The following is a 25,464-nucleotide window of genomic DNA, read 5'->3' on the forward strand; positions in this document are numbered from 1 at the left end:
GAAAGCAAAATCCGGATCAGCCTTATCGAGATCGAGACCAGCAAGTCCGCTTGCGATGGCGATCAAAAAGTTTTCGATTTGCCACACCTTCTGTAGCCGGTTGCCTTGGGAGTGATGGTGATTGGTCTAATCGATCCGCTACCCCGTCTGCCGTTCCGAGGCATTTTCTCCAGTACCCGCTTCTTTCCGTATCGGGATAATTAGGCGAAGGCAAACCCCGTGAATCCAGGCTTGGCTCCTGCTCGTGTGCTCGAAGTTTTTGAGCTCGCATATAAAATGACAAAACCTTTGCCTCCCTCCCTTTTGGTCCTTCTTTAGATCAAACAGCAAAACCACTCTCTTTATCAGATTGTAGGAGCTTCGACGACGCATAGGCCGTACGTCAAGTTATGGATTTCCCCGACGACCTTCACTAGACGGTATATCAACAAAGTGAAAGCCATACTGAGCTTTTTTTTGTTCCGACATTCCCCAGCCGCGAATACCGGTTCCGGAGATCTCCAACCGAGGAGGTAAAAAAGACTTCGACCAACTCACTCCAATCATCGATATCAACCATCGAACAGCACTCTTATCAAGAGGAAACGATGAAAGTCTTCTCCAACACCGTCACGTTCAACTACTCCTGGGAGGAAGTATCAACCGCCAACTGGCGGAAGTACTGCCCATGGAACGACAAGTCGACTCATGTGGTCGCTGTCGACACAGTCTCACGAAGTGTCGACCCGGCCACCGGCATCCTGCGCACCGAGCGCCTCATCACATGCAAGCAGAGCGCGCCGGAATGGCTCAAGAGCCTAATGGGCGGGATGGAGGAGAGCCAGGTCCTCGAGACGTCCTATGTTGACCCTGCGCACAAGACTGTCACCATGGTTTCGGCCAACCTCACGTGGTCGAACCTGATCAGCGTGCAGGAGACGGTCATCTACAAGCCGCTGAACGACCACCAAACCCAGTTCGAGCAGGATGCCAAGATCACCGCCCTCTGCGGAGGCTGGCAGCGCATCAAGAACAACATCGAGGACTCCTTGGTCAAGCGGTTCCGTGAGAACGCCGCCAAGGGCAAAGAGGGCTTCGAGGCCGTCTTGGCCATGAGCAGGAGAGCCTTTGCCGAGGAGAGGGAGCGCGAACGCATGGGCGTCCTGCAATCCCAAGCAAGCAACTTCAGATTCTCGCACGCTCAAGTGGCTTGAGAGGATCCCACCCCTTCGATAAGGCGCCTCATCAACGACTTGGTCGGCAATCCATCGATCGAACCGTCATGAATATACTCCCGACAACCCATGTATGCATTCCCGGCGTAAAATCTCTCCCAACCATCACTTTTTTTCGGCACGGCATGGGCACTCAAAGAATTAGATCGGGGCGAAGGCGATTGGGGGGATAAAAAAAAAAGGCGTCGCGGCATTGTGCATTTGAAAGCATCGAAGGACAGCATCAGCAAGCACATTTGATCTTGGGAGTTCCGGAATACCCTTTTTTGTAATTACTGGTTCTGGAGAACCCCCCTAAACTATTGTGTCTGTATTTTTAGCGCACGAGGCTGCTCAACAGCTACGATTGATGCTGTCAGACTCGACAACTTGGAAGATAGACGCGTAGACTTTTTTTTGGACAAGAGAACCATATCCTCTCTGACTTCAAATATATCTCCCATCTGCAATTGTGAAGTGACTTATGAAGTGACGGGGAGTTTTGGATTAGTCCATAACTGTTCCCTATCGGATTTGCTTGGCCGAGTACCTAAATGGGCTCTGGCACGCGGGTTATCGCTCGCTGCTACACCCCCGACCCCGTCTTCGCCTTCTCCATGCACTTGACCTCGTAGTATCGAAGCAGCTCCTTCGCCTCATCGTCCAGGCCACCCTCCGGGTCTCCTTCCTCGCTGAGAACCGACCGAACGAAGCTCACGGCGTCGTCATACCTGCGGAAGAAGTAGAGCTCCTCGACTGCGTGGAGCACTTGCTGGACCTGCGACTTGGCGAGCGAGGAGCCCAGCGGGAGTCGAATCGTCTTCCAGATCTGGTGGACCACGCGGGGGTTAAGTTGTGAGCAACGTCGTGATTGTGTCTTCCGCCATGGATGGGAAACTAAAGCATAGGTCGCCTCCTTACCTCGCCGTTCTCGATCTTGGGCCGGTATTCACTCTTCACCTGCTGAAAGGCGGCCTCTGATTGCGCGTTCCGCTCCGCCCTCGACACTGCGGCACCCCTGGCCTCCGAGCCCGAAGCATCGTCCGAATCGGAGATGGAGATGTTGAGCAGTCCCGAATCCACCTCCTCGTCCATTGTCCGGCGGGGGGATTGTTGAGACGCCGAAACCTTATGGGACGTTGATCAGAGTAGGTTTCGCAGCCCGTACAAAAAATTATTCAGCACTAGGTTGATGCGGATGGGGCGAATCAGGGCAGAGAGGGGAAGCCGTAAACGGCCGGTGCGCTACGGAGCCGGTCCCGCTGTCTACATAGCACCGATCCGGACTTGCCAGAAACCCCGAGTGAAGTAGATCAAAAATCCCCAGTGGTTATCAACCAAACTCCACGAGCTATCGCCAGCCGTTTTGCTTTAAGAAGTCTTCCGTGCAAACTTGGCAGAGAACACGCATAATGGAGGAACAAGTCACCAGGCTCGTGGATAAGGTGTGGGACAAGTATCTCAAGACACCGCCAGAGCGCCGGCTAAGTAAGCCTCTTGATGATCCAATGCTTCCATGAGATTCATATTTGGAGCATTTCCTTGTAAAATTGCTGCGCCATGACCCTAGCCATGGAGTATGCTTCATGAGGCGCGGTTCGCCACCTCATATGCTCGGCGACGAACTCTCAACTCACCGAACTTTCTCTTCACTTGTATCGGCTGACTCACAGTCCAATTCATCGCTCCTTCTTTTTGCCTCATCCAGATGATAACGGGTGTTCAGTATGCTAACAATACGCGTCCTACAGTGATAGCCATAGGCGGCATCCCCGGCTCCGGTAAGCCCTTCCTCCCGAGTCTCAAACTCCATCCTCTAACGCCACCACCCAGGCAAAACCACCCTCTCCCAAACCCTCACCGCAGCCCTCAACGCCCGCCACGCGACCCTCGACCCCTCCTCCCCCTCCCAGACCGCCCACCCCATCGCCGTCTTCGTCCCCATGGACGGCTACCACCTGACGCGGGCCCAGCTCTCCGCCATGCCCGACCCGATCACGGCCCACGCCCGCCGCGGCGCCGAATTCACCTTCGACGGCGCCGCCTACGCGCGCCTCATCGCCGCCCTGCGCTCCGCACCCCTCCTCCCGAGCTCGGGGGGCGCGGCCGCCACCACCATCCTGGCCCCCTCCTTCGACCACGCGACCAAGGACCCGGCGCCCGACACCATCGCGGTCCTGCCCTCGCACCGCGTCGTCGTCGTCGAGGGCAACTACGTCCTTCTGGACCGCGAGCCCTGGCGCTCCGCGGCGGCGCTGTTCGACGAGCGCTGGTTCGTCGACGTCGCCGACGTCGCCGTCGCCCGCGCGAGGCTGCGCCGCCGCCACGTCGCCGCCGGCATCGCCGCCACCGAAGAGGAGGCCGACCGAAGGGCCGTCGAGAACGACCTGCCCAACGGGGAGGAGATCGTGCGCCTCAGGCTGCCCGCCGACGAGGTCATCGCCAGCAGGGAGGATGGGGCGTGGGTGCATGTGTGAGAAGGTCCGGGGGATGGATGGTTTGCCCCCGTTTTTAGTGCTAGGTTCTGCTTGCCCCTGCTATGAATCAGTTGAGATTAGCTGGCCTTCGGTATTTCCCCCTTTTCAAGAAATAGACCTCGGAGGAGGGAAAATGCCATTCATGGATGCCGGCTCACACGCGAGTCACGCATTGAATGGGAGACTCGGAGAATTTCTCTGTATTTTTCTGACCTATCTTACACATGTTTCGCTCTCTAGGAGAGACCAAGAATTAAGTATTCTCTGCCAATCTTTTCTTCGCCACTTGTCTCTCCTCGATCGCTTTTCTCCTCGTCTTTTTATTTTTTGTTATTATTTTTTGGGGATTATTCCCCCTCTCTGGATCTTCGATGAAAAGCCACGAGGAACTTTCAATGCGAGCAGATTGGATGTGTTATTATACAGGATGTGTAGCACAAGAGGAGGGTTCTCTTCAGCAAGCTCTGTCTTGCCCCTCCTTATTGCTGTGTTGCAAGGTCATTCTGACTCGTCTACTTCCGAGTCGACTCTCGTCCAGTTCCAACGGGACCCCCGAATGCAGTTGACACAGGTCCTCCAAATGCAGTCGAAACGGGAGCCCTGAGTACGGTTCCAGCGGGACCCCCGAATGCAGTTGAAACGGGTCCTCCAAATGCTCTTGAAGTAGGAGCCCTGAATGAAGTCCCAACGGGGCCCCCGAATGCAGTTGAAGCGGGACCCCCGAATGAAAGGGTTGCTAGATCAGCCAGGGCACTGTGGCGTGGGTACTTCTCAAACTCGGGCCCGGTGAATGCTTCTTTCTTCTGAATGGAGACCATTTCGACGGCCCATCTCGAGTTTGTGAGGCCCTTATAGGCTTTCGGTCGTTCCCCGGCCGGGTTGCCTTGGGGAGGGACGGTGTTTTCCTTTGCAGTCAGACTGTTCTCCACCTTCTCCAAGGGAGCGGCCTTGGGCATGGGGGCAGCGGCCTGGGGGACCGGAACAGCCACATTTGGCATCGGGAGAGCCGCCTTGGGTTCCGGGGCGGTCGCCTTTGGAGGCACCCTGCCCTCCAAACTTGGCTGGGTCTTCCGCTGAGCTGCGGGGGCCGATCCTTTTCCGGCTTGGTTGCCGGGGGTGGTCTTCGGCAGGAAGTCCAAGGCAGCCAAACGAGCTGGGGCGGGCGCTGCCCGTGCCTTCAGTGCTAGCAACTCCTTGTCGGTGTACTCAATGCGCCTAATGAGCGAGAGCTGGGAGTCGTCCGTCGTTTCCGTCACCACCGTCTCGTCGAAGGAGCACTCTTGGTCGCAGCAGGGATTACCGCCGTTGTAAGATTCGTCGCGCTTCTTGACTGGGGCAGAGTCGCTCACGTCTTTGGAGGCAGGGGGTTCGATGGGCTTGGCCAAAAACTCCTCAAATACCTTCTCTTTCGCCGGTTCCGAGACATTCGGGAAGAATGCCCCTTTTTTGGCAAGTGAGCGGTAGTTCTCAACTATGGTGAGCTTGATGCTCCTGACAGTCTCCACCAGCTCCTCATTGGTCTGGCCAGCCTTGCCTGCGAGATGGAACAGGCCGATCATGGGGTCGAGGACAGCATAGAGGTGCATCTGCATCTCACGCACCCCGTCCTCTTGTTCGGTTGTGCCCGCATCTTCACCAGAAGCCTCGAGCGCAGGGACGGTAAATTGGCTAGCGTCCAGAGTCGCAAGCAACTCAAACACAGATGGCTCTTGGTGCTCAGCGCACGCAAGAGAGGGCTTGGTCTGGCCAACGGCGAACAAGTCGACATCGTTCGGCTCAGATGAGGACGGAGGCTCTGGCTTGCCTTCTTTCGTCACATGGTCTCCAATGCACTCAGAGGTGGGTGCTTTGACGGGAGACGTGAAGTCGATAAGTTCACCGGCTTTTGTGGGACCTGCCAAGTCTTGCTTGTCCACCCATTTCCGTATCTCAAGAATGCGGTCCGGGGTAGGGCTTGAACCAGTTTCGATGAGTCGTCCAATGGGTTTGGTGGCACTATTCTGTGGTGGGATGCTGTCAGGGCGTTTGACTGAGGCAGCTTCGATCTTGCGAGGAGCTGTAATGACTTTGGTTGGCTCCTTTGCACCACCTGGGCCCCCTGGCCGGGCAGAAGGCTGGGCATGGCGTTGAGGTCCCTTCACTGAAGCGGTGACTGATTCAGCAGACACCTCCTGAGGTTTGCGATGGGTGCCATTTTCATCTCCGGGGGGGTGGGCAGGCACCTCTTTCGGGTCTTCACCATTGCGCATCCGGCAGGCCTTGGTGACCAGGTCCACAAGAATATCCCGGTCCGTAAACGATAGGTGATACTGCGATAACCCCCCGCGGAAGCCTTTGAAGTGGATGGTGACTGCATTGCCTTCGACCACGTGGTTACTCCAGGCACTCAGAGGCCAGTCGCACACTTTTTCATCCCTGACGAGGATGATGAAGTGCCCCATCTGGGGTGGAGGTGCCGATGTCACGTAGACGGTACCTGGCACGGGAGGCTGCGTGCCACTTGGATAGCTGTACCTTACCCTGGCCCGGGTGACAACATTGTTAGGTACTTGAAAGGTACCAGAAGTACCCTGAGCTGGAGTCTGGCTAGGTCCGTGGGTCGGTGAGGTCTGCCGGGTTGGGCCACTAAGGGACGTCCCGACGTCCTGCGAGAATGTATTCCGAGGCCCGTTGCCCAAAGGAATGGGCTGGTTGGTCATCTGTCGCAATGCAGACGATGGCATGGCATTCTGATGCCTATTACCTTGCGGGGTACCCCGGCCCGAGATATGGTTGTTCCTGAAGTGCAACGGGGCGTAGGGCGGCAACTCCTTGCCCCTTTGTCGATAGTACCGAGCTACGTCGGTGTTCTTCTCTAAGCCTGACAGCATGTTCGATGCATGGTGCTGCACCTGCTGAGCTCGAGTGGCGTAGAGCCTGCCACCACCGAGATCATCCAGCCCCTTGACAGCTGCAGCGTCGTCGTCATCAAACAGACCTGACTGAATCGCACCTGAGAAAACTTAGCTTACGATACACAACGAGAATATGTGCAGTCAAGATCATGTTGGGTTTGTGAACAACGTACCCTGCCACAGGTTTCCAGCAACCGTGGATTGGCGTGGCTGTTGGGCCATCGTGGGACGTTGATGGGCGGGGTTCTGACGACCAAATCCTCTTGGTTCGTCCCGCCGGCGATCATCCATAGGTAGGCTTTCCAAACGACCGTTGCCAAGCTCTTCCTGTGTTCTTTGATCAGCAGGGGATACGGAATCAGGGGCGAAAGCGGGGCTTCGAGATGAGTGCTGGGTTGGCTTACCATCATGGCTGCCTTTACCCTGGCTTCTTTGTCTGGGTCCATCGGAGCCGCCATGTCTGCGGTGTATGTCTTGGACTCTATTCTCCGAGGTATGCTTGTCGTTAGGTGAGGATAATCTGGTCGAGAAGGGTGACTTTAGTAAGGCTCCCTAGCCCAGAGAACAGTGTCTCCTTGGTGTGTTGTTATGTGATGAGGTTGAAGGTGAGGGGGGACAGAAAGGGAAACCGCTGTTTATATCTGATGGACCTGGGTAATGAGAGGGGGATGGATGGGGAAGGGGAAAATTGGCTGTATGTGGGAGAGGATGGTGATGGAGGAAGATATGTCTGGGAACTCGTCTTGCGCAAAGCCCGTGACTTGGAGATGAAATTTGGGAGGAGGAAGGACGGGAACTGAGGTAGGGTACTTTAGATACCTGCCTAACGGTACCCAGAGTGTAAATGTTGGGGCCTAGTCCAGGACGCGTGTGGAGAGGGAAGGTGTGATCAAGGGTGCTGTTGCTGCGTCTGGACGCCCTCGGGATCGATATGACGTACCTAGGTGATCTGAGGAAGAGGAACAACCCACCGCGTCTTCCTTTTTCTCTCTCGTATCTCAGATTTTGGGAAGGTCAAGGGAATACTGAAATCGGTGATGTATTTGGGGGCACAGAGGGAGGTAGGTTGGAGGAAGAGGTAGGACTCTCCGTTGGTGATGGGTAAGGTAGGTAGGTACCTAGAAGTTGTTGGGTAAAGGAGGTAAAGTAAGGAAAGTTTGGGGATATGTATTTTGATAATGATATCGCTAGGGTAACGAAGAAGGCAGGTACCTACCTGAGGTACCAGGTAGCGACGGCGAGAGCAGTGTTGAGGTGGTGGCCTAAGCAGACTTGCGATCTCAGGGGAGGGCAAAGGTACAAAGGTACATCCCCATGACTACCTCCTGCTCTGACCAATGGTCTGAACGCTTCCGGTATTGTCAGGGTGCCGACTTCAGGTGCTTTCACGGCGCATTGTCCCTGATGCTCTGGGGTTTATGTAAATGCCCCTGGTCACTGGGAAGTCCTGGCGGGCAAAATGCAAGAGAAGGGGTACTGTACCGAGAGATACCAATGGAAGTATCTTTGGTCAGAAACTGTCAAGACAGATAGGCAAGTTAATTCTGCAAGACATCTTGCAAACTGAAGGTCAAGTACTCCCACATGTGCCATTTCGAGGACTCTAGGTTGTGATACCAAAGACACAAGGTCGTTTCAGGGGTAGCTAGGTAGCCTTTGAACTTGGAGGTTTGCCCCCATAGACAAAACCGAAAGTCGTAATCTTGAAAGGAACTGTATTTGTTGACGGCCTAGTGCATGCAAATGTTTCCACGGCTTTCTAGGGTTGGACTTAGGGGTGATATATCTCTACTTCTTAGGCTCAGAAATACTACATTGGTTGCGCTTAGACAAACAGTACCGTGAAACAAACACGAAGGGGCAATCTCAGGCAATGGATAATCAATCCACTACTGGAACTAGACGGACCAAAAACGTTGTTGCCCCTGCAAGTTGTGCTGGGAGAAATAACCATGGGGGCATGTCTGGGTGCTTTCAAGAAGTTTTGCTTGCCCCTGAAAAGTTCAACTCAGCGGCAATTGCTGTTCGGCGTAAGGGCCAGCATCTCCGGGGTAGTAATAGCAATAGAGAGGCAAGACCACTGGCTAGATGGATGTTGACTGCATACCAAATACGTCGCGTCATCAAGACACCAAAGTTTCTCGTTGCCATCCGGACCCCTATTAGACTTCTAATCACGAATAAACCACCACGCTAGAGGGTCCGTAAGATGGTCGTAAAACCACGCTATCCTATATTGTGTCTATTTATTGCCCGAAACTGCCTCGATGGCGACTCGTCGGCCTATTTACTTGTGTCCCGCGGAAGCGTGGGCGAAGACACAGCGAGATATCGCAGAGGTAGGTCGTTCCCACCGCGGATTGACTCCAACATCGATCTATATGCACGGCAACTTGGGTAATCGCCTAAACCTATGAGCGGCAGCAAGTGGCTCTGGCATCGCAATGCCCTGGACATGCCTGCCCCCGGGCGCTCTTGCTTTCGCTCGCCTTGCCCACGGGTAACCCTCATCCCAGTCATGTCAAATATCCAGGACGAACAAACGGTCCTGCAGCTTCACTGCTGTCGTGCATGGCCTATGACGGAGGTACGTACGGCTTGACCAGCATCTCGCTGAATTTCTCCAGCTTCTCCTTCCCGCGGACCTCCTCGACGAGCAGGGGCATCTTGACGACGTTGAACTCGTCGTAGAGCTCCTCGATCTGGTCGAGATACTTCTTCTGCATCCGCCGCCGGGCGTTGCACTGCGAGCAGTCGGAGCCCGGCCCGGGGAACAGCAGCTGGTTGACGACGATGCTGTGGGTGTCGATGCCGTAGGTGGCCAGCTCCTGGATCATGCGTTCCGTCTCGTACAACGACAGGAACTCGGGGATGCATACGCACACAAACGTCGTGAGGGCCTCGTCCTTGAACTGCGTGTTTACCTCTGATATGGTCTGCCGTAGTGTCTCCAGCTTCTCCATCATCTCGTTGAGGTTCTGCCCGTTGGGGAGCGTGCCGTTGGAACCCAGCAGGCCGTTGAGGAGTGGTCCATACTGTGACGACAGCTGGGAGACCTTGGCCAGCGCCTTTTCAAGCACCGACGGGAACTGTAGGAAGCGTAATGTGTGGCCTGTCGGTGCCGTGTCGAAAATGATGGTCTCGTAGGAGAGCGACTTGACTTGCTTGAGGACTTCGGCAAAGGACATGGCTTCGTCAATACCAGGGATCTGTATCGTAATAGACGGCGGTTAACACAGGGACTCCCAATCTTCCTCTTGCAACGAAGGAGAGGGATAAGGGTGGGGAAAGACCTACAGCAAAGGCGAGATCCTGCATCATGCCTCCCATTCCGCCCACATCTCCCATACCCCCCGCGGCACCCCCTTCCTCGCCCTGTCCGGCCAGAAGATCTTGGATGCTGCCGTTGGGGTCAATCTCCATGGCGCTCAGGTTGGTGAAGCCGTCGATCAGGCGGGCCTCCTTGCCGAACTTCTGGTTGAAGGCATCGCTTAGGTTGTGTGCCGGGTCGGTGGAGATGAGCAGCACCGAACGGCGCACCCGGGCCAGCTGGATGGCTAGGCTGCACGACGTCGTCGTCTTCCCCACGCCACCCTTGCCGCCGACGAATATCCACCGGAGCGACCGCTGGTCTAGGATCGACTGCAGAGTCGGCTCCAGCGCGTCCGGGTCGTCGACGTTGACGAGGGCCGAGGACATGATTTCTGTTCGCTCAGAGAGGCGCGGTTGACTCAGACTGGGAGCTGTGCGCTATGGGCTATATACTGAGCGGGCGAAAGTCGGCCACAAGGAGGACTGTCTCAGTTGTGGGAAGAATCGCTTGGAAAAGGTATTATGCGACGTTATTCTCGAGTAGAAAGCGAAAAGAGAGGTTTAGTTGGGCCCGTCTGGAGAGTCCAATCCAATGTCGGAAATGCGCAGACTCGGCAGCGATTTGCTCCTCGATCGTGGCGGCTTTACGTGTCGTTTTTTTATTCTCACTTTGCTATGGTAGAAGCTGTTGGAAGCACGAAGTCGCAGATGGTCTGTGTTCTAGGCCAGCCGCAACGTCACTGGTGGCAGGGGACTTGGGGAGAAAGCTTGGCAACTTGCAAGGAACCTACCGCCACGTGCGACACAAACCCAAACGTCCCTTCTCTCTTGAGCCCGTAATAATGAAGGTAAACCTAAATAATACATACCTACGTGCAAGTAGCCTTGCAAACAGTTTCTTGGTTCCATCGCTCTTATGCCAGACTTGCCAAGGATTGGCTACTTGGAGCCTGAAATGTGGCGGAGCGACGCCTTCTCTGGTGACACCCTTTCGATGATTAGAGGCTGTGCTTGCAGCCCGACGGGCAAGTGTTGGACAAACTGCATGCCATAAACGTGTTCACAAACTCCGAAATTGCCCTGTTCGACTTCAGATCCGAAATAAAGCGCCACTTCTCCTCTGGCACCACGAGAAGTTAATGTGTTATAGTTGAACTACATCTTCCGTCTCAACGAACCAAGACGACAACCCCGCACATCTCACCCCACGAGAGAAGCAGAATATGAACCAGCAGAAACACCGAGATCTACAATAGCCCCTCCACAACAACCGCCACCCACAATGGCAACGACCGACGAAGCCAAAGACCGCATCACCTGCCACGTCCTCGACACCTCGACGGGCAAGCCCGCCCGCGGCATCCGGGTCAAGCTCGAGCTGAGCCCGACGGCCCCTCCCACGCCGGGCGGCGGCCTCCACGCCAACCTCGGCGCCGGGCACGGCAGCGCCCCGCGCGTCTTCGAGAGCCAGACCGACGACGACGGGCGCATCAAGGTCTGGCTACCCTACTCGTCGCCCACGAGCTCGGGCGAAGTGCCCGTCTACACGCTCGACGACGTGCTCGGCGACCTCGCCGGCCCGTCCCGCTGGACCCTGCGCTTCGACACCGCCGCCTACTTCGGCGGCGACGACGCCACCTTCTTCCCCGAGGTCGCCGTCGTCTTCCGCGTCGACGACGGCCAGCGGTACCACGTGCCGCTGCTGCTCTCCCCTTACGGCTACTCGACCTATCGGGGCAGCTGAATCGTGATCCGATGTTGGGGATGGGTGTTGGGTGTTGGGTGGAGTTGATGGGGTTTGATTGCGGGACACCAGAGGAGAATAGGAATCTACCTACCTACCTACAGGGAGGTAGGTAGGTACGTCATGGGAGCAGGGGGATAGAGGGGCAGCCGGATCAACAATGGGCAGGGATCTCCACCTGCAACACCTGCATGGGCTTCCCATATTGCCGGTTTCTGCCCAGGCGAAACAAGTTGACAAGTCATACAAGGGCAAATGGGCAGCTGGGGACGGTTGAGATAGCTGTGATTGGGTCTATTATTTCGGGGTTGTAACGATCGTAGTCTAAAGATGAAGTTTTTTAAGAGAGGGACGCCCCATAGTTCTAGGAAGGCGGGCAACAGAGTTGCGGTTAGGGTAGGTAATCAGGACGTCCCCATCCAGTAGGGCAAGTCGAGACTCTCGGTGGCGGTGGTGTTGTTCCCCGACACGCCCCCCGAGATAAGAAGGTCATAATATTCGTCATCGTCGTCCAGGAAAATGAACCGAAAACTCCATGCTCAAACAAAGGGGAAAATCGCTCCAGGCCTGAAGAATGAGTGATGTCCAATGGCCGAAGGATACCAGCGTCGCCATTTTTTTTTGTCCCGAGTGCGCAAGCCTCCAAACTCCAGTTGCTAGTATGCCAACACCAAATCCAAAACGAGTGCCGATGCCCGGTGCCGTCTAGTGGTGGATCAGCCTGCGGAAAATGCTCCCCCTTGACTTCGGGCTGCGGCCGTCCATGCTGTGTGAGTGCGACCCCCCCGAGCCGCCGCGGCTGGAACCCTCGGTCGACATGATGCTCTCGTTGCCGTCCCGCGTGGATCGTCGGCTGCGCTGGCTGTCCACGGTGGCAAGTTCCTCCTCCTCGAGAAGAGTCGGGTCGCCGTGCCGACGTTCCATCGCCGGGGTGATCATACCGTGGCTGATGGTGTGCTTGTGCTTGATGAGGAAAGACGGTCGATGCCGTGACAAGACGCGGTGCGCGGCGATGTTGTCGTCGGAGATGCAGGCATCCGGGGAGAGGTCCGCGTCCGGGTGTGGAAGAGTGGTGTTACGACCTAGGGGCACCAGGTTAGTGGCCGGACGGCACCTAGGACATCTTGTGGACGTGGACTTACTGCCACAGAACGGCTCCGGAAAGCCCGTGTCTCTGTTGAGGGACCGGATGCTGGTCGGGCTTTCCGGGAACGAACCCATGGTCTCACAGCTGGACCAGCTTGAATGGAGGGATCTACGCGGTCTGCGAGGCATGGTGTCTTAGCTCGCGTCTTCGAAATTTCGGTGCCTTCCTAATAAGGGGTTTTGAATGAAGAGGAATGCTGCCCGCAGGGTGAAAGCGGGTAACAGCAACTGCAAACTAGAAAAACGAGAGAAACGAGGGCGGGTAGTTTCGAGACAAATTAAGAGGTATTACACAAGGAGAGCTGTGGTGAGAAAGAAAATGAAATGAGATACACCAGGCATGGGAAACAGAACTATCTGAATCCTCACAAGTTCAGCAGGAGGAGGGGTTTGGGTTTTTTAAACATCTGAGATGGCAGGGAGCATCAACGCCGCTCGTAGAGAAAAGAGACCCGCATGTGGCCACAATGCCGTCGTCTGAGTCCCGGCCGGCCTCTCTGCGACGCGTTCGTCTCGTCCCCCAACTTGGAGGTCGTTGTCGACGGGGCCGTCTCTGATGTGCTTCGCCTCTTGGTGACGAGTGGTTGTGAGTGGCTCTTGGGGCTTACCTGGGAGTCTGGCGCCACTGGAAGCTTCAGAGCGTGTGACAGGGCCTGGAATTGCCTGGAATTGGGTGCAATAAGCGCCCGCCAGGTTTGGTAACGACGGGTCGTCCTCGGCGGCTGGCTTGTGTCTCGTTTCGGGTCTGCTTGTGGACTGAGTATCGAACTGTCCAGATCGTTGGCGATGGTTTTCTATGGCGGCAACGGGGATTTTGAGATCTGACAAAGTTACATCGGGTGCAGCTGTTGGGGCAATCGGGGCATGGGGCACTGTAAATAGGCGACAGGGCGCCATTCATGGATCGTCGGCAGGGGGCGACTCCAGCCTGTTTGTACTGCGTACCTAATTACCCACCGAAGCGCTTACGATTGGGAAGTCCGAAGCCACTTATGCTGCGGTCATTGCATGACGCGGAGTTAGCTTCCGGGCCAAGGTCGTCACTGTGTATTATGTATGCAGTGCAACGGATGATGTGCAAGGAATAGGAATGCAGGTAAGATGGGGCGGCCATGGCGTTGACAACGATTTTTGCCTGCCCGTTCCTCGCTCGTTGAACTCGGCGAAACCTCCCAAATGCCAGTACCCCGGAGGCGAACATCATTTCCTCTTTTTTTCAAATGCCGGGTCACTGGGCTCGTTGGCAGCTTCGTCCCACGAGTCTGAACCCTGTGACGGAGATTGAAGACACGCAGTATGTAGGCAGGGAAATGTCGGGCGGGGAGCGGGCATCCCAATTGGCCAGCTTTTATCTTGGCCTTCTCAACAACAACCAGTTAGTCTGACACGGGCCTCAAACCGGCCGGGCCAGTTTGTTGGTGGCACCCGCAGCCGCCTGCCTGATGTGATTGTCGACATATGTACGGAGTGGATGGCGGCGGGTGATGGGCGGAATGAAATGCATGTCTGGCTTGCATTTGGATTGGGGGGTGATGAGGTTATTACTATGTAGGTAGGTTCCACGTTAAAGCTCGTCGGGCGGTGAGCTATGAACTACCTCGACCCCCGCCTCTTGACAGGAAGCCGGGGTTCAAGGTGTCATTGTACAGAATGGATGACAAAGGAGGGCGGCATTCCTTGGGGAGGCTTCCGATCTGCAGTAGCTAGCGATTTCCAAAAAAAACCTTCATTCCTCCTGTGTATTCGTCTCATTTACGGATACCTTGAGATAAACCTCCCGACGAACACCTGAGGTACAGTGCCAAGCGAAAAGCGACACATCAAGATGACAACCAGCTTGACTCCCTCTCCAACGGGCGAGACCACAGAACTCAGCAAGCAATATGACACTCCTATGGGCCTTGGCCACACCACCATGCAGGCCCTCAAGGACCGCATAAAGCTGCACTACGACCTTGCCAGCGATTATTACCTAAGCTTATGGTATGTCTAAGGAGTCCCGAAGTCGGATTTGGTCGCAGACGCGACGAGTCTGGTTATCCAGAGGGGTGCTTCGCAGGGGAAAGTCCGCCTTGGAGACAGTTGGGGTTCCCCTTTTTTGGACAGAAAGTGCCTACTCTGACAAACGCGGGTCTAAGGGGTGAACACATTCACCATGGATATTGGCCCACGGATGAGTCCAAGGCCAGAGACTCCAAGGAAGTAGCTCAGATCAGCTTGATCCGCCTTCTGCTGGACTTGTCTCAGATATCATCAGGGAGCAAGGTCCTCGATGTCGGCTGCGGCATAGGTGGCACTTCGCGGTATCTCGCCTCCCAGTTGGGATGCTCTGTAACTGGCTTAACCATCTCGACCAAGCAGGTTGAGATAGCAAAACGCCTCACCAAGGCAGAGGCAAGCAAAGAGACACCCGAAGGCGGGACCGTTGCTACTGAAGATGCAGACGGATTTCTCAAGCTCGGCAAGGGAAAGATCAGGTTCATCGAATTAGATGCCGAGAAGATGGGAGACGTCTTCGAGGGCGATTCGGGTACCTTTGATGCTGTGTGGATTAGCGAGGCTCTAAGCCACTTCCCAGACAAGGCATTGTTCTTCCAGAATGCCTACAAGGTTCTGAAAACTGGAGGGAAACTGGCTGTTGCCGATTGGTTCAAGGCAGACACTCTCGGGCAGAAGGAGTTTGACAGCGATATCAAGCCGATCGAAGGTGAGAGTCTTTCTGCACCACAGCGTGCCGCATCTGGAGCCCACTCTTTGCTCACATGGGCACAGATGGAATGCTCCTACCTCCTCTCTGCACCCAGGCAGGATACACCCAACTTGCCACCGCCGCCGGCTTGGAAGAGTTTGGGCTGCCCAAAGATATCAGTAAAGATGTGAGCAAGACTTGGTATGCAGCCCTCGCCCATCCATGCTGGACGTCGCGCTAACCAAGAGGAACAAGGGATATTTCCTGGTCCCTTGTCCAGAATCCGTCTCTATGGGCGTTCGCACTCAGCCAAGGCCGGGACGGCATTGCTTTCCTACAGGCATTCCGGGCCATGAGGAGAGGCTATTCGAACGGCAGTTTCAGGTATGCTGTCATGGCATTCCAGAAATAGGCCCCCGCAAAGTCGAGTCCGAGTCCGCGAACAGGGTGTCATGCCGTAACTGCTAGATGGTCCTGGTTGAGGATGCGACGAACCCAGAAGACCCTAGATGTCCAGCTTCGTTCTGTTATACATTTCTGGGAAAGGACGATGAACGGGTTGATAATGTCTTTAATGATCAGAATCTTGATCTCCCAGATAATCTCGCAATGCCTTTCATAGTAGAGGGCTTCGCCGAGTACCAATACGAGATGTAGCCTAGATTTATGGTACTTCCATTTGCATCCCATTCTTTTGGCCCAGTTGAAAGATATCAGGCTTATTGCAATTCAAGAGAGAGAAAGTTTGAATGCGAGGTCGTCTTAAGTATCGAGGCTCTGGTCTTGCGGAGTTTTGAGCTGCATTCAAGATAACGGTCCGTGCCGGGCCGGCTGCCGGCCGGGGCGGCGACCCAAGACGGAAGGCGGGAGGCATCGGCAGAATCTTTTTCCGCTCAAAGCTCGACCTACAGGACTGACAACAGGCTAGGTTATCTACAGAGCCCCATCGACACACGACACAACCACATCTCTCACGAACGCTCTTGAAAGGTGCGCAGCCTCAGGAGAGCTCTACACCAGAAAAACAAGATGGTCCCCCGAATACAATTGCCGTCGGCGCTTCGGCAATGCCAATTCCATCTCTCAGCTCAACGAGCTGAGCTCTCGACAACGTCGCCAGTAGCAGCATGTAAGCAAATCCATCCCACCTCTTCAGCCCAGGGACAAAGGGCCCCCATCCCCTACACCGCCGAAACTCCCCGACTGACCAGTCGCCTGCCCCAGTGCGCAACCTCCGCGACCCAAGTAGCCGCGTCCTCAACCTCGACGACTCTGGCCCCGCGCCACGCCGCACCGGCACCGGCAGCGGCAGCGGCAGCAGCCCGACGGACGCGCTTCGCGACATTTACAAGGACGGCGACAAGTACCGGCGGACGGCTGCGCGGCGGCGGACCGAGATCGCCGAGACGCTGCGCCACAAGACCATCAGCGACCAGTTCCTGCGCCAGATGCCGCGCCAGTGGCGGGCCGGCGACGTCTACGCGCCCCACGACCTCAGCCCCTTCGAGATGAAGAAGTGGCGCCGCCAGGGGAGCCCCAAGAAGGACGTGCTGGACATGCTGGGCGTCAACCCGCTGGACATGTATCGGGTAGGCATCCTTTCCCCCGAGTAGTGTCCCATGTGCATGCGTCACCCTTTGTCAAACTATCGTGCTGACCAAGGATGACGGGATAACTAGAACTTCTCCATCGTCTCAGAGTATATGACGCCCTTTGGCCGGATCAAGCACAGCAACGAAACAGGATTGCGGCCGGTGAACCAGCGGAAAATGGCCCGCACCATCAGGAGAGCGATCGGGCTGGGCCTGCACCCCAGCGTGCATAGGCATCCCATGATCCTACTCAAGAACTCCTACAACATGCCAGAACAGACGCGGTCGTCCAAGTCGAGATTTTGAAAAGAGCTGACTCGGTCGGTCATGTAATGTCATTTTAGACATGCTATTTGTACAATATGCTGCCCTCTCCGAGTATTGTACAGTATAAGTCCAGGCACACAAGCCTATATAGATTCTTTATACAGATCAGATCAGGCTAAGCCTTGATGTCTCGCACAAGGTTAAACTTGTATAGGCCCTCGACCGTCTTCTTTCGGCCCTTCGTGACTAGCCGGGCCCAGATCTCGGGATATTCCTCCTTTGCCCAATCCTCGAACTCGTCCTTCTGGTTTTGGCCGGGCAATGCGTTATAGGCTATTCCTAGGCTGTTACAGGTCGAGTTAGTACGCGCTCCCGGTCTGGTATCCTGGGGAGAGCGAGGGGGGAAGGGGGGAAGCTCACGTCATGAGATTCGGCGAGTATCCAACACCGGAATCCATGCCCAAGATCAGCCTCTTCACCTGCTCCACGTGCCCCTGTCCGGCTATTGCCCCGCAGTATGCCGAGAAGACGAACGGTGGCACCTCGAGCTCCATCCTCTGCATCTTGTCCCACACCTCTCTTGCCTTGCGGTCTCCGAATGGGAGCACCTCGCAGGCGCGGAAGACTATCGCTAAACTGTTGTATGTCGGGCCCTCGGCCGAGTTCGTTATGTCGCTCCAGAAATCGAGCGCCGTCGAGGCGTCGTCGCACCCGGCGTACGCAATCATGAGGGCGTTGTATATCCTCGTCTCCATCTGCGCCGTCGTGTCCATCTTGAGCATGTTATGGACCATCCTGAGGCTTTCCATGTCCGGGCACCTGCCCAAGCCCTCCAGGCATTGGACATATGCATTGCTCGTCGGTCGTTGTGAAGGGTTGGCGTGTGCCCGCATATGGCCGAAAACGTGGCAGGCCATGTCCGGTCGCTTGCGATCGAAGAAAGCATTCATGAGCAAGACACGGTCGCTGGGGTCGGTCTCTGGAAAGAACTGGCGGAGGAGGGAATACGCGTCCCACACTCGCGCTGTGCTGTTCTTTCTGTCCAAGCAGTATGCTACGAACGCCTTCTCGATCTTTTCTCGCTCCTCTAAACTGTACTGGACAGTATGGAGAGACAATGTGTCGATGACCTCGTACTGCTGGTCCGTCTTCAGGAATACCATGCACAAGGCGACCACCGTATCCGGTTCTAGCGCAACGTGTCGCCGCTCAACCGCGCCTGTGAGATCCAGTATTCGCTCGGTGTCGGCCGGCTCGACCGCACATAATGCGCGGATGAATTTATTGACGACAGGGAGGTCCTCGTCGGCTGACACAAGTGAATTTTCCAGCTTCGAATATGCTGCTCTGGCTCCGCCAAGGTCCTTCGCGTCTATTCGATAATCCATTTGCAGGATATATGTAGTCGCGTCTGGCGCGATGCCCATCTCATTCCCCAGGACGATAAATCTCTCGGCAAGGTAAGGATCCTTTTTCTCGATGGCAGCTGCCACGAGCCCATTGATGGTGGCAGTGTCGGGCCTGATTCGTTTGTCGTCTTGGGTGTGCTGGACCATCGTCTCCATCATCTGCTTGACATCGTCGACCCCTTTATTCAGCGCAAGAACGGCCCATTGGAAGATGACATCCCAGAGAGCCTTGTGAGGGTTCGAGTCGCAAAGACTCTGAAAAACGGTCTGGACCCACTGCTGCTGCCCGCTGCGTAGCGAGAGCTTTAGCACTTCTTTGTACGTCTCGGGTGTAGGTAACCATTTCCCGTAGATTGGCTTATCGAACCAGCGCTTCGTGTCTTCGACTCTGTCCCTGCTGGCGAAGAATGTCGTCATAACCTCATGAAACGGCGGCATGTATTCGACGCCGAGGTTTTCTGCTTTCTCAGCCTCCCGAACGAGGTCTTCCTCTCTCCCTTCCCTGGCAAGCCCGCGGAGGACTAGTACCCAAAGGGCCTTTGCTCCCTTATACATCGAATCCCCATCCACAAGCTTCTGCCAGTAGTCTGTCAGCCGGGCAGCAGCCTCAACCGAGCCACCATACTGTGTGACAGCGGTAATGTATTGCTTGAAGTCTTCGGCACTTGCTTCACCAGCAAGTCCGCCACTACTCAGCTCTGCCTGAGACTCGTCGACCTCGTCCTCCCGCACGGCTCGTTTCCTGATTTCTTCATAGAGGTTTATAGATAGTTCAAGGTGGTCGGGCGAGGCTTCCTTCGGCGGCATCAAGACGGCATCTCGTGCTGATCGAAGGTCTTGAAGGGTGAGTTCTTCAACCAGGTGGCGAAGTAACCGAACGGCAAGAAAGGCCTGGGTCGAATTCAGTGGTTTTTGATGTCTGAGTTTGTGGTTGAAGAAGGTACGGAAGCCCTGCAGCAGTTCATCTCGAGGGGGAAGGCGGATTCCGTCTACCTCCAAGCTTCTAAACTGGAGGAGGGTGACATAGCCTGGTTCGATTTCGGCCTCCTTCAATTCCCGTGGCGGCTTCTGGAAGATGTTGAAGAAGGTCCTCCTCGAGGGGCGCCTTATGAGAGGACGGGGCTGTCGGGCTGAATGCTGGGCCAGGGGATGGGCGGACAAGGAGAGGCACGGGAGAGGCGAGCCATAATGGGAAAGCAGGCGTCGGTACACATTTCGCGACAAATGTGACCGCATGGTGTGGAAGAGAGCTAATAAATGGCACTCCTGGGCGATGGATCAGTCAATTGAAGAGAAGCATGAGATGTAGGACCAGGGCATCGCATACCTGTGCATGTTGTAGATCTTCAATTGCAAGCGCACTGAGAAGTTTGGCCTTGCAATGGGGACCGTTAAGACTGTCGTAGCTCCCATTTGAAAGCTACAAAAATCGAGCTGATGACAATATGGCGTTGTCGGCAGCCGAGGATTTTCCGACGAGCATCACGTGGCTAGGCGAATTACTCGTGCCAATTCAACTCGAGCTCATGGAGGTGAGGAAGACTCGACAAGAGGCTGCTTCAGGGGATTATGTGTGTACATACATTGATATAGTTGTTACTCGAGCAAGCTACTTATGCTATCGGAAACAAGCCCTCTGTGACTTGATTTGTTCACTCCCACTGTCTGGCTCCAACGGCTTAGCAAAGATGATTTTGGCGAGGGGATGCTTTCGAACCCCGCGATCACTTCAACCCCACTAAAGACAAGTCCACCGCGTAATATGCCCTCGTCCGTCACAAAACCCAACCAGCCCAATCTAAAACGCCCATGTGCCTCCATGATTCTCCCTTGACCGCCTGTCTTTGATCAAGCCCCAGTTGAATTCCCCTTCTGAGCCCCCAAGCCATGGCCCCGCAGCCGCCGACCATCCTCTCGCTCAAGGGCAGCTTCCTCGCCAACCAGACGCGCCACCTCTCGCAGCCCCTGAGCCCCTCCCGCCACTGGCACAGCGCCAACGCGGCCGCCGCGGACGGCATCCCCGAGAAGGCCCTCGACGACGCGCTCTTCCGCCTCAACCACGCCCTCCAGCAGCACGCGCGCCGCGTCTACGCCCCGCAGGCCACCCGCCACGTCGCCGAGCAGATCGACCAGCTTTACTGGAACGCCGGCGACAGGGCCGCGGCCGAGGGTGCCGCGGGCGCCGCGGAGGGATTGGACGCCGGGCTGGATCCGAGTACGTATTTTTGGGATCAAAAGATTCCCCCACCCACTCACTGTCTACTGCCTTTTCTGAGAGACCTCCTCACTAACCGACCCCGTTCCACCCTTAAAAGCAAACTCCGAAACCATCAACTCCCTCCCAACAACCTGGGAATCAGAACGCGACGTCCACGCGCACCCAATGGAAGCCCGGCGCTACTCGGAACTGGTGGCGCGCCTGCAGGCCCTCGACGCGGCGCGGGCCCGCGCCCAGGAGACCTCGCTGCGCCTGCGCCAGATGGCCGACCTGCTGCGGCCGTTCCAGGCCTCCGGCGATGACGACGGAGCGGGCACGGGTGCGGGCGTGCAGGAGAACCTCGTGACGCGCGACGGCGAGGTCGAGCGCGAGCTGGAGCGCATGCGCATGCTGCTCGCGCGCGTCGGCGCCCGGCTGGGCCACCTGCGCGAGCAGCCGGCCGACGCCGCCAGCGGGGTTGGCGGGGGTGGGGGTGGTGGTGGTGGTGGTAGCAGCAGTCTCTTCAGGGCGGAGGTCGATGCCGTGCTCGTGGATGATGTCGAGGTCGACGAGAGGAGGAAGGTTAATGATCTTCTCAATCGCTTCTAGATGTCTATCCCCCCCGGAACTGTGCTGCTGCTGCTACTGCTGGATTTGGCATTCGACCATCTATCTACTTGTGGGCTTGGCGTTACTAGGGGGTTTGGTTAATGGTATGGGTTGTGACTTCAGAGGGACCTCGTCACCCTGTTTCTTCGTCCGAATGATACCCAATTGAAGAATCGACACGATTATTATTATCACACCTAGGGTTGCCTCTAAGGGTGTAAAAGTCCATCGTACCCAGACGGGTCGGCTGCATTATATTATACAACGCTATGATTTCTGCGTATATACAAGACGTCTGTCTTCAATGGTCAGTGTCCTCCCCCGTCGCAAGACGGTAGCCCTTCAGCGCATGTCTCTCGCACTGAGACTTGCAAATGCATCGGGGCTATGCCGGCCGTTTGACCATTCCAAGCCATGGGCCAGGATGCTGTCTCGGCTGACGTTATGCTTGCCCGACGTCAGATCGACCAACGATGGATTCACTGCGGCCGAATCTGCTGTAACACTGCCACTGCTGAAGAAGGGATTTTTATTCCCGTGTGGTGGGCTCAATAAGGCGGGTTGCTGGGGCTGGGGCTGGGGCTGCGGATGCTGCTGCTGCTGCAGGTGCTGCTGCTGCTGCAGGTACTGTTGCTGCTGCTGGTGCTGTTGTTGCTGGTACTGCTGCTGCTGCTGCTGCTGTTGCTGCTGCTGCTGCTGCTGCTGTTGCTGCTGCTGCTGTTGCTGCTGCTGCTGTTGCTGCTGCTGCTGTTGCTGCTGTATATGTGCAACATTCTGGTACCCTAGCATCTGATCCAGCCCTGTTGCCTGAGCTGAATTCTGCTCCTGTGGCTGCACCTGGAACGAGTTGGAAGACAACTGTGGGTAGTTGTACAAGGCCATGATCGAGGCCTTGTCCGGCCGTGGCAACAGCTGAGCGGCTTGTTGTGGCGTGTATATTGTTTGCCCGAAGAAAGGATTGTTCATCTGCTGTTGGGGCTGCTGCAGTTGGGCCGCCGAGCTGTAAAAGTTTTGCTGCGACTGCTCGGGTATCTGGGTAAGCAGGGGCGACTGAATCCTGGTCGGCGAACGAGTGAACGGATTGTTCCCGAAACCTCCCGGCAGGGCGGCCGTGTTCACTGTCAGGGATTGTTGTGCTTGCTGGTTTGCGAAGAATGGATTGTAGCCCGACTGGAGCGGTGGAGTGCTAGCTTGGTTATTATTAAACAAAACCGACGGGTAGTTCGGCTGCTGCACATGGGACTGGATGGGATAAGTCGTCGGCTGTTGGTACATTGCTTGAATTTCTTGTGGCTGCTGAGGAGGAGTAGGAATGCCGCCTGTATGGTTGGGGAAAAGGGGTTGCGACGGTGCCAGGGACATGTTCTGGAAAGCCCAGTCCAGGGTGGCACTCGCCTGTTGTGCGGGCATCCCGAAGGGGTTTGTGTTGAGGTATGGGTTCTTGTTTGGCAGCGTGCCCGTTGACTGCGATGACTGCGGCTGGGCAGGTGGCGTATCGAGCATATCAAACGGGTTATTTGACGAAGCTCTGTCTGGCCCGAACGACGCGCTCTTGGCTGGAGTTAATGTCCGGTTTGCAGACACGGAAATTTCCAGAGGGGCAGTCGAAGAGCGCACAGGGCGCGGGGGACCTTCGCCTAGTCGTACAAGGGCATCTATTGTCTGCTCAAGATCCCCATCGACTCCTTTCAGAACCAAAGAGTTCCTTTGATCGTCGGAGAATCCCATGCTGCGAAGCTTGGCCAGCTTGTTTTCCGTATCATTCCCTTCGTCATAGTGGACAGTAGCGCCGAATATCTGAGACGGCTTGCTTCGACGAGGAGAGAATTGGGACACGTCGCGCGGACTTTGCGGCTCTCTAGCGGCGGCTTCCTTCTTCGCCTTGGACCCTAACGGGAAGATGGACGAGGGGCTTCGGAAGCCAAACCGGCTGGCTGGTTTCGGGGGCAGCGGCGGGGGAGTCTCATCAGACTCGGTGCTGCCAGTATTGTACCTCCTTGCCGGAACCAAGCCATTGTTGATGTATTTCTTCCTGATGAACCTCTCCATTGCCGAATCGGCCTCATCGGCATCGATCGGGACGGGCGGCTTCTTGCTCTGCGGGTTGTAGGACTTGTTGGACGCAACATTGCCGACCTTTTTCATATTCTGCGGCAGAGAGTGAGTGATTGGGGCACACCAAGTCAGGCCGCCGGGAACACAAGCTCACCTCGACTTGCTCATTTGACCAGCTATCCATGCTCAATGACTTGACCTTGGATATGTGAGTGCCAAGCTTGCGGTGGATGGCGGCGCATCGCATGCAAAGGAAAATGCCCAACTAGATACGCCAAGGCTGTTAGCGATCGTCAGGTCGGCGGGGGAGGCCGGGACAATGGCAATGTTGATGTGTGTGTATGTATAGACCCGAGGGGACTGCGTGGCGGGTTCGGGACTCTTGGACCCAGGGGGGAGGGAGTTTGGCAACATACACTCCATGATGCCCAAGCTACAGTGAGGCAGGCAGGTTAGCCACGATCTCGAGCATAGACGCGGCAATGTTTGAGCCACTCACCCGGATTCCGCGCATAGCAGTCTGCGCAGGCGTTGTTTCCTGGGACATTCCGAACAAGATCCTGCAGGACCTTCTCGTTGCGCGCCTGCTGCCGTTTGCTGAGGGCAGACATGTTTTGCCAGCAGGTAGGTTGGGCCGTTGGCGGGAGTTGATTGTTTTGGGTCGACCAGCGGGACTGTTTAAGTTACCCGGATCGTCAGACCCAGACCCAGAGAGCGAGTCAGCGCGGGTGCGGAAGGCAGGGCGGGAACAGGGGAGCTCCCAATAAAGTCCAATTAAAACAGCGTTAACAGGACCGTGTTAATGACCAGGAAGAAGCGATAGTCGGAATTACGGATAACACAGGACTTTAAAGAAAAAAAGAAAAAAAAGAAAGAAAAAGCGCTGTGAGCCGGGCGAATGTGGTCAACGATCGGCATGTATTGTTTGTACAAATACAAGATGGAACAAGACCAACCAGCATACGGAGTCGCTTGGTTAAAAGGAGAGTCGAACCCGGTCGAGACGGAGGGGCCAACGTGCTGAACTTTTCCGTATGAAAGCCATTGAGTCGACAGGAAAGTGATCGCGAGGGGAGGAGAAGAAAAGGGGGATGCCATGCCATCGAGGCCCTCGAGGATCCCCTGCCCCCCCACTTGGCTCCCATGCGATAGCAAGGATTACTATTCGCAGATTGCAGAGGGTCTAGGTACCCAAGCAAACCCTCACGAAGCAACACTAGGTACCTACAACGTAGATCATCATGCATTTACTAAGTATTTTATTGCAAACAAAATATGCCAGCTGTAATATTTCTCATAGATAGCCAATCCCATACCAATCGAAGACCCGAGGAAGTAAATGCCTGTCGGTGGATGGTCGTGACTGCGAATATCAACGAATCCCCTGGTATGAACTTGGGACTCGAGCCCGGCTGGGCGCAATCCACTCAGATAAATTGTGGGGTAAGTACATCCGTATCTAGCGCCATTTTCCCATCTGTGCGTACGCCCATCCAACCTTGTCATCCATCCACCAGACGAAGCTCATGATCCTCGTACACTAATGCCCACATTATTGTTATTCAGTTGATGAGCTGGCAGCTCAGAACATTCCCGAACTGTCTTCTTCACATATAGGATCCCCATCTTGCGGTCGCACATATCGACGTCTTGCTTAGATGCTCTCAAGGTCCTTTTTGCCTGCCAAACAGTCGCGTCTCTTTCACATTGATCCAAATATTTTCGGTCGAACCACTGCCTCAAACTTTAGCGAGTCGCCGGAGCGGTGGCCGAAGTTTCCAGACGTTCTCTTAGTGTTGCATCCTCGCGGAGATAGCGACTGGGTTCCTCGGGAGCGAACGACGCACTAGACATTAGGGGCTCGCTTGTATTCCCCCGCT

General features: G+C 55.7%; 12 protein-coding genes across 12 annotated transcripts; 6 read left to right on the forward strand and 6 right to left on the reverse strand.

Annotated features, from left to right (window-relative positions):
* Nucleotides 1-297: 297 nt before the first annotated feature.
* On the forward strand, nt 298-1,624 carry QBC33DRAFT_527321 (PRELI-like family-domain-containing protein). The gene has a single exon (XM_060426969.1). The coding sequence runs from the start codon at nt 588-590 to the stop codon at nt 1,191-1,193; it is 606 nt and encodes a 201-aa protein (XP_060287455.1). The 5' UTR covers nt 298-587; the 3' UTR covers nt 1,194-1,624.
* Nucleotides 1,493-2,379, reverse strand: QBC33DRAFT_527322 (uncharacterized protein). The gene is made up of 2 exons (XM_060426970.1): nt 2,115-2,379; nt 1,493-2,022 (listed from the first exon to the last, which is right to left on the reverse strand). Exons 1-2 carry the CDS (start codon nt 2,286-2,288, stop codon nt 1,780-1,782), a joined length of 417 nt encoding a protein of 138 aa, XP_060287456.1. The 5' UTR covers nt 2,289-2,379; the 3' UTR covers nt 1,493-1,779.
* A 100-nt stretch (nt 2,380-2,479) lies between these two features.
* QBC33DRAFT_597938 (P-loop containing nucleoside triphosphate hydrolase protein) lies at nt 2,480-3,670 on the forward strand (the record flags this gene model as incomplete). Its single annotated transcript, XM_060431949.1, has 3 exons — nt 2,480-2,681; nt 2,945-2,974; nt 3,027-3,670. Exons 1-3 carry the CDS (start codon nt 2,606-2,608, stop codon nt 3,668-3,670), a joined length of 750 nt encoding a protein of 249 aa, XP_060287457.1. The 5' UTR covers nt 2,480-2,605.
* Nucleotides 3,671-4,182: 512 nt separating this feature from the next.
* QBC33DRAFT_555733 (uncharacterized protein) lies at nt 4,183-7,022 on the reverse strand (the record flags this gene model as incomplete). The annotated part of the gene is made up of 3 exons (XM_060429671.1): nt 4,183-6,662; nt 6,738-6,891; nt 6,969-7,022. 3 exons carry the CDS (start codon nt 7,020-7,022, stop codon nt 4,183-4,185), a joined length of 2,688 nt encoding a protein of 895 aa, XP_060287458.1.
* Nucleotides 7,023-8,950: 1,928 nt separating this feature from the next.
* QBC33DRAFT_238314 (anion-transporting ATPase-like domain-containing protein) lies at nt 8,951-10,429 on the reverse strand. Its single transcript, XM_060422894.1, has 2 exons — nt 9,862-10,429; nt 8,951-9,773 (listed from the first exon to the last, which is right to left on the reverse strand). The coding sequence occupies exons 1-2, from the start codon at nt 10,261-10,263 to the stop codon at nt 9,141-9,143; spliced, it is 1,035 nt and encodes a 344-aa protein (XP_060287459.1). The 5' UTR covers nt 10,264-10,429; the 3' UTR covers nt 8,951-9,140.
* A 542-nt stretch (nt 10,430-10,971) lies between these two features.
* On the forward strand, nt 10,972-12,087 carry QBC33DRAFT_238312 (transthyretin domain protein). Its single transcript, XM_060422893.1, has one exon. The coding sequence runs from the start codon at nt 11,159-11,161 to the stop codon at nt 11,618-11,620; it is 462 nt and encodes a 153-aa protein (XP_060287460.1). The 5' UTR covers nt 10,972-11,158; the 3' UTR covers nt 11,621-12,087.
* Nucleotides 12,088-12,107: 20 nt separating this feature from the next.
* On the reverse strand, nt 12,108-13,288 carry QBC33DRAFT_238395 (uncharacterized protein). The gene is made up of 3 exons (XM_060422895.1): nt 13,100-13,288; nt 12,763-12,884; nt 12,108-12,702 (listed from the first exon to the last, which is right to left on the reverse strand). The coding sequence occupies exons 2-3, from the start codon at nt 12,839-12,841 to the stop codon at nt 12,326-12,328; spliced, it is 456 nt and encodes a 151-aa protein (XP_060287461.1). The 5' UTR covers nt 12,842-12,884; nt 13,100-13,288; the 3' UTR covers nt 12,108-12,325.
* Nucleotides 13,289-14,321: 1,033 nt separating this feature from the next.
* On the forward strand, nt 14,322-16,176 carry QBC33DRAFT_238300 (S-adenosyl-L-methionine-dependent methyltransferase). Its single transcript, XM_060422892.1, has 4 exons — nt 14,322-14,749; nt 14,905-15,473; nt 15,539-15,656; nt 15,711-16,176. The coding sequence occupies exons 1-4, from the start codon at nt 14,592-14,594 to the stop codon at nt 15,865-15,867; spliced, it is 1,002 nt and encodes a 333-aa protein (XP_060287462.1). The 5' UTR covers nt 14,322-14,591; the 3' UTR covers nt 15,868-16,176.
* Nucleotides 16,177-16,391: 215 nt separating this feature from the next.
* Nucleotides 16,392-17,531, forward strand: QBC33DRAFT_527341 (putative 37s ribosomal protein s18 protein). Its single transcript, XM_060426971.1, has 3 exons — nt 16,392-16,584; nt 16,680-17,044; nt 17,135-17,531. Exons 1-3 carry the CDS (start codon nt 16,485-16,487, stop codon nt 17,351-17,353), a joined length of 684 nt encoding a protein of 227 aa, XP_060287463.1. The 5' UTR covers nt 16,392-16,484; the 3' UTR covers nt 17,354-17,531.
* Nucleotides 17,350-20,227, reverse strand: QBC33DRAFT_608954 (uncharacterized protein). Its single transcript, XM_060432372.1, has 2 exons — nt 17,735-20,227; nt 17,350-17,658 (listed from the first exon to the last, which is right to left on the reverse strand). The coding sequence occupies exons 1-2, from the start codon at nt 19,957-19,959 to the stop codon at nt 17,490-17,492; spliced, it is 2,394 nt and encodes a 797-aa protein (XP_060287464.1). The 5' UTR covers nt 19,960-20,227; the 3' UTR covers nt 17,350-17,489.
* A 10-nt stretch (nt 20,228-20,237) lies between these two features.
* On the forward strand, nt 20,238-21,784 carry QBC33DRAFT_597966 (kinetochore complex Fta4 of Sim4 subunit, or CENP-50-domain-containing protein). The gene is made up of 2 exons (XM_060431950.1): nt 20,238-20,938; nt 21,039-21,784. The coding sequence occupies exons 1-2, from the start codon at nt 20,611-20,613 to the stop codon at nt 21,527-21,529; spliced, it is 819 nt and encodes a 272-aa protein (XP_060287465.1). The 5' UTR covers nt 20,238-20,610; the 3' UTR covers nt 21,530-21,784.
* Nucleotides 21,400-24,195, reverse strand: QBC33DRAFT_485698 (putative GTPase activating protein for Arf-domain-containing protein; the record flags this gene model as incomplete). Its single annotated transcript, XM_060425408.1, has 4 exons — nt 21,400-23,677; nt 23,739-23,849; nt 24,001-24,017; nt 24,084-24,195. 4 exons carry the CDS (start codon nt 24,193-24,195, stop codon nt 21,872-21,874), a joined length of 2,046 nt encoding a protein of 681 aa, XP_060287466.1. The 3' UTR covers nt 21,400-21,871.
* Nucleotides 24,196-25,464: the final 1,269 nt, after the last annotated feature.

The sequence above is a fragment of the Phialemonium atrogriseum genome (assembly GCF_030411735.1).
Source record: "Phialemonium atrogriseum strain 8032-3 unplaced genomic scaffold QBC33scaffold_3, whole genome shotgun sequence".
Taxonomy (NCBI): Eukaryota; Fungi; Ascomycota; class Sordariomycetes; order Cephalothecales; family Cephalothecaceae; genus Phialemonium; species Phialemonium atrogriseum.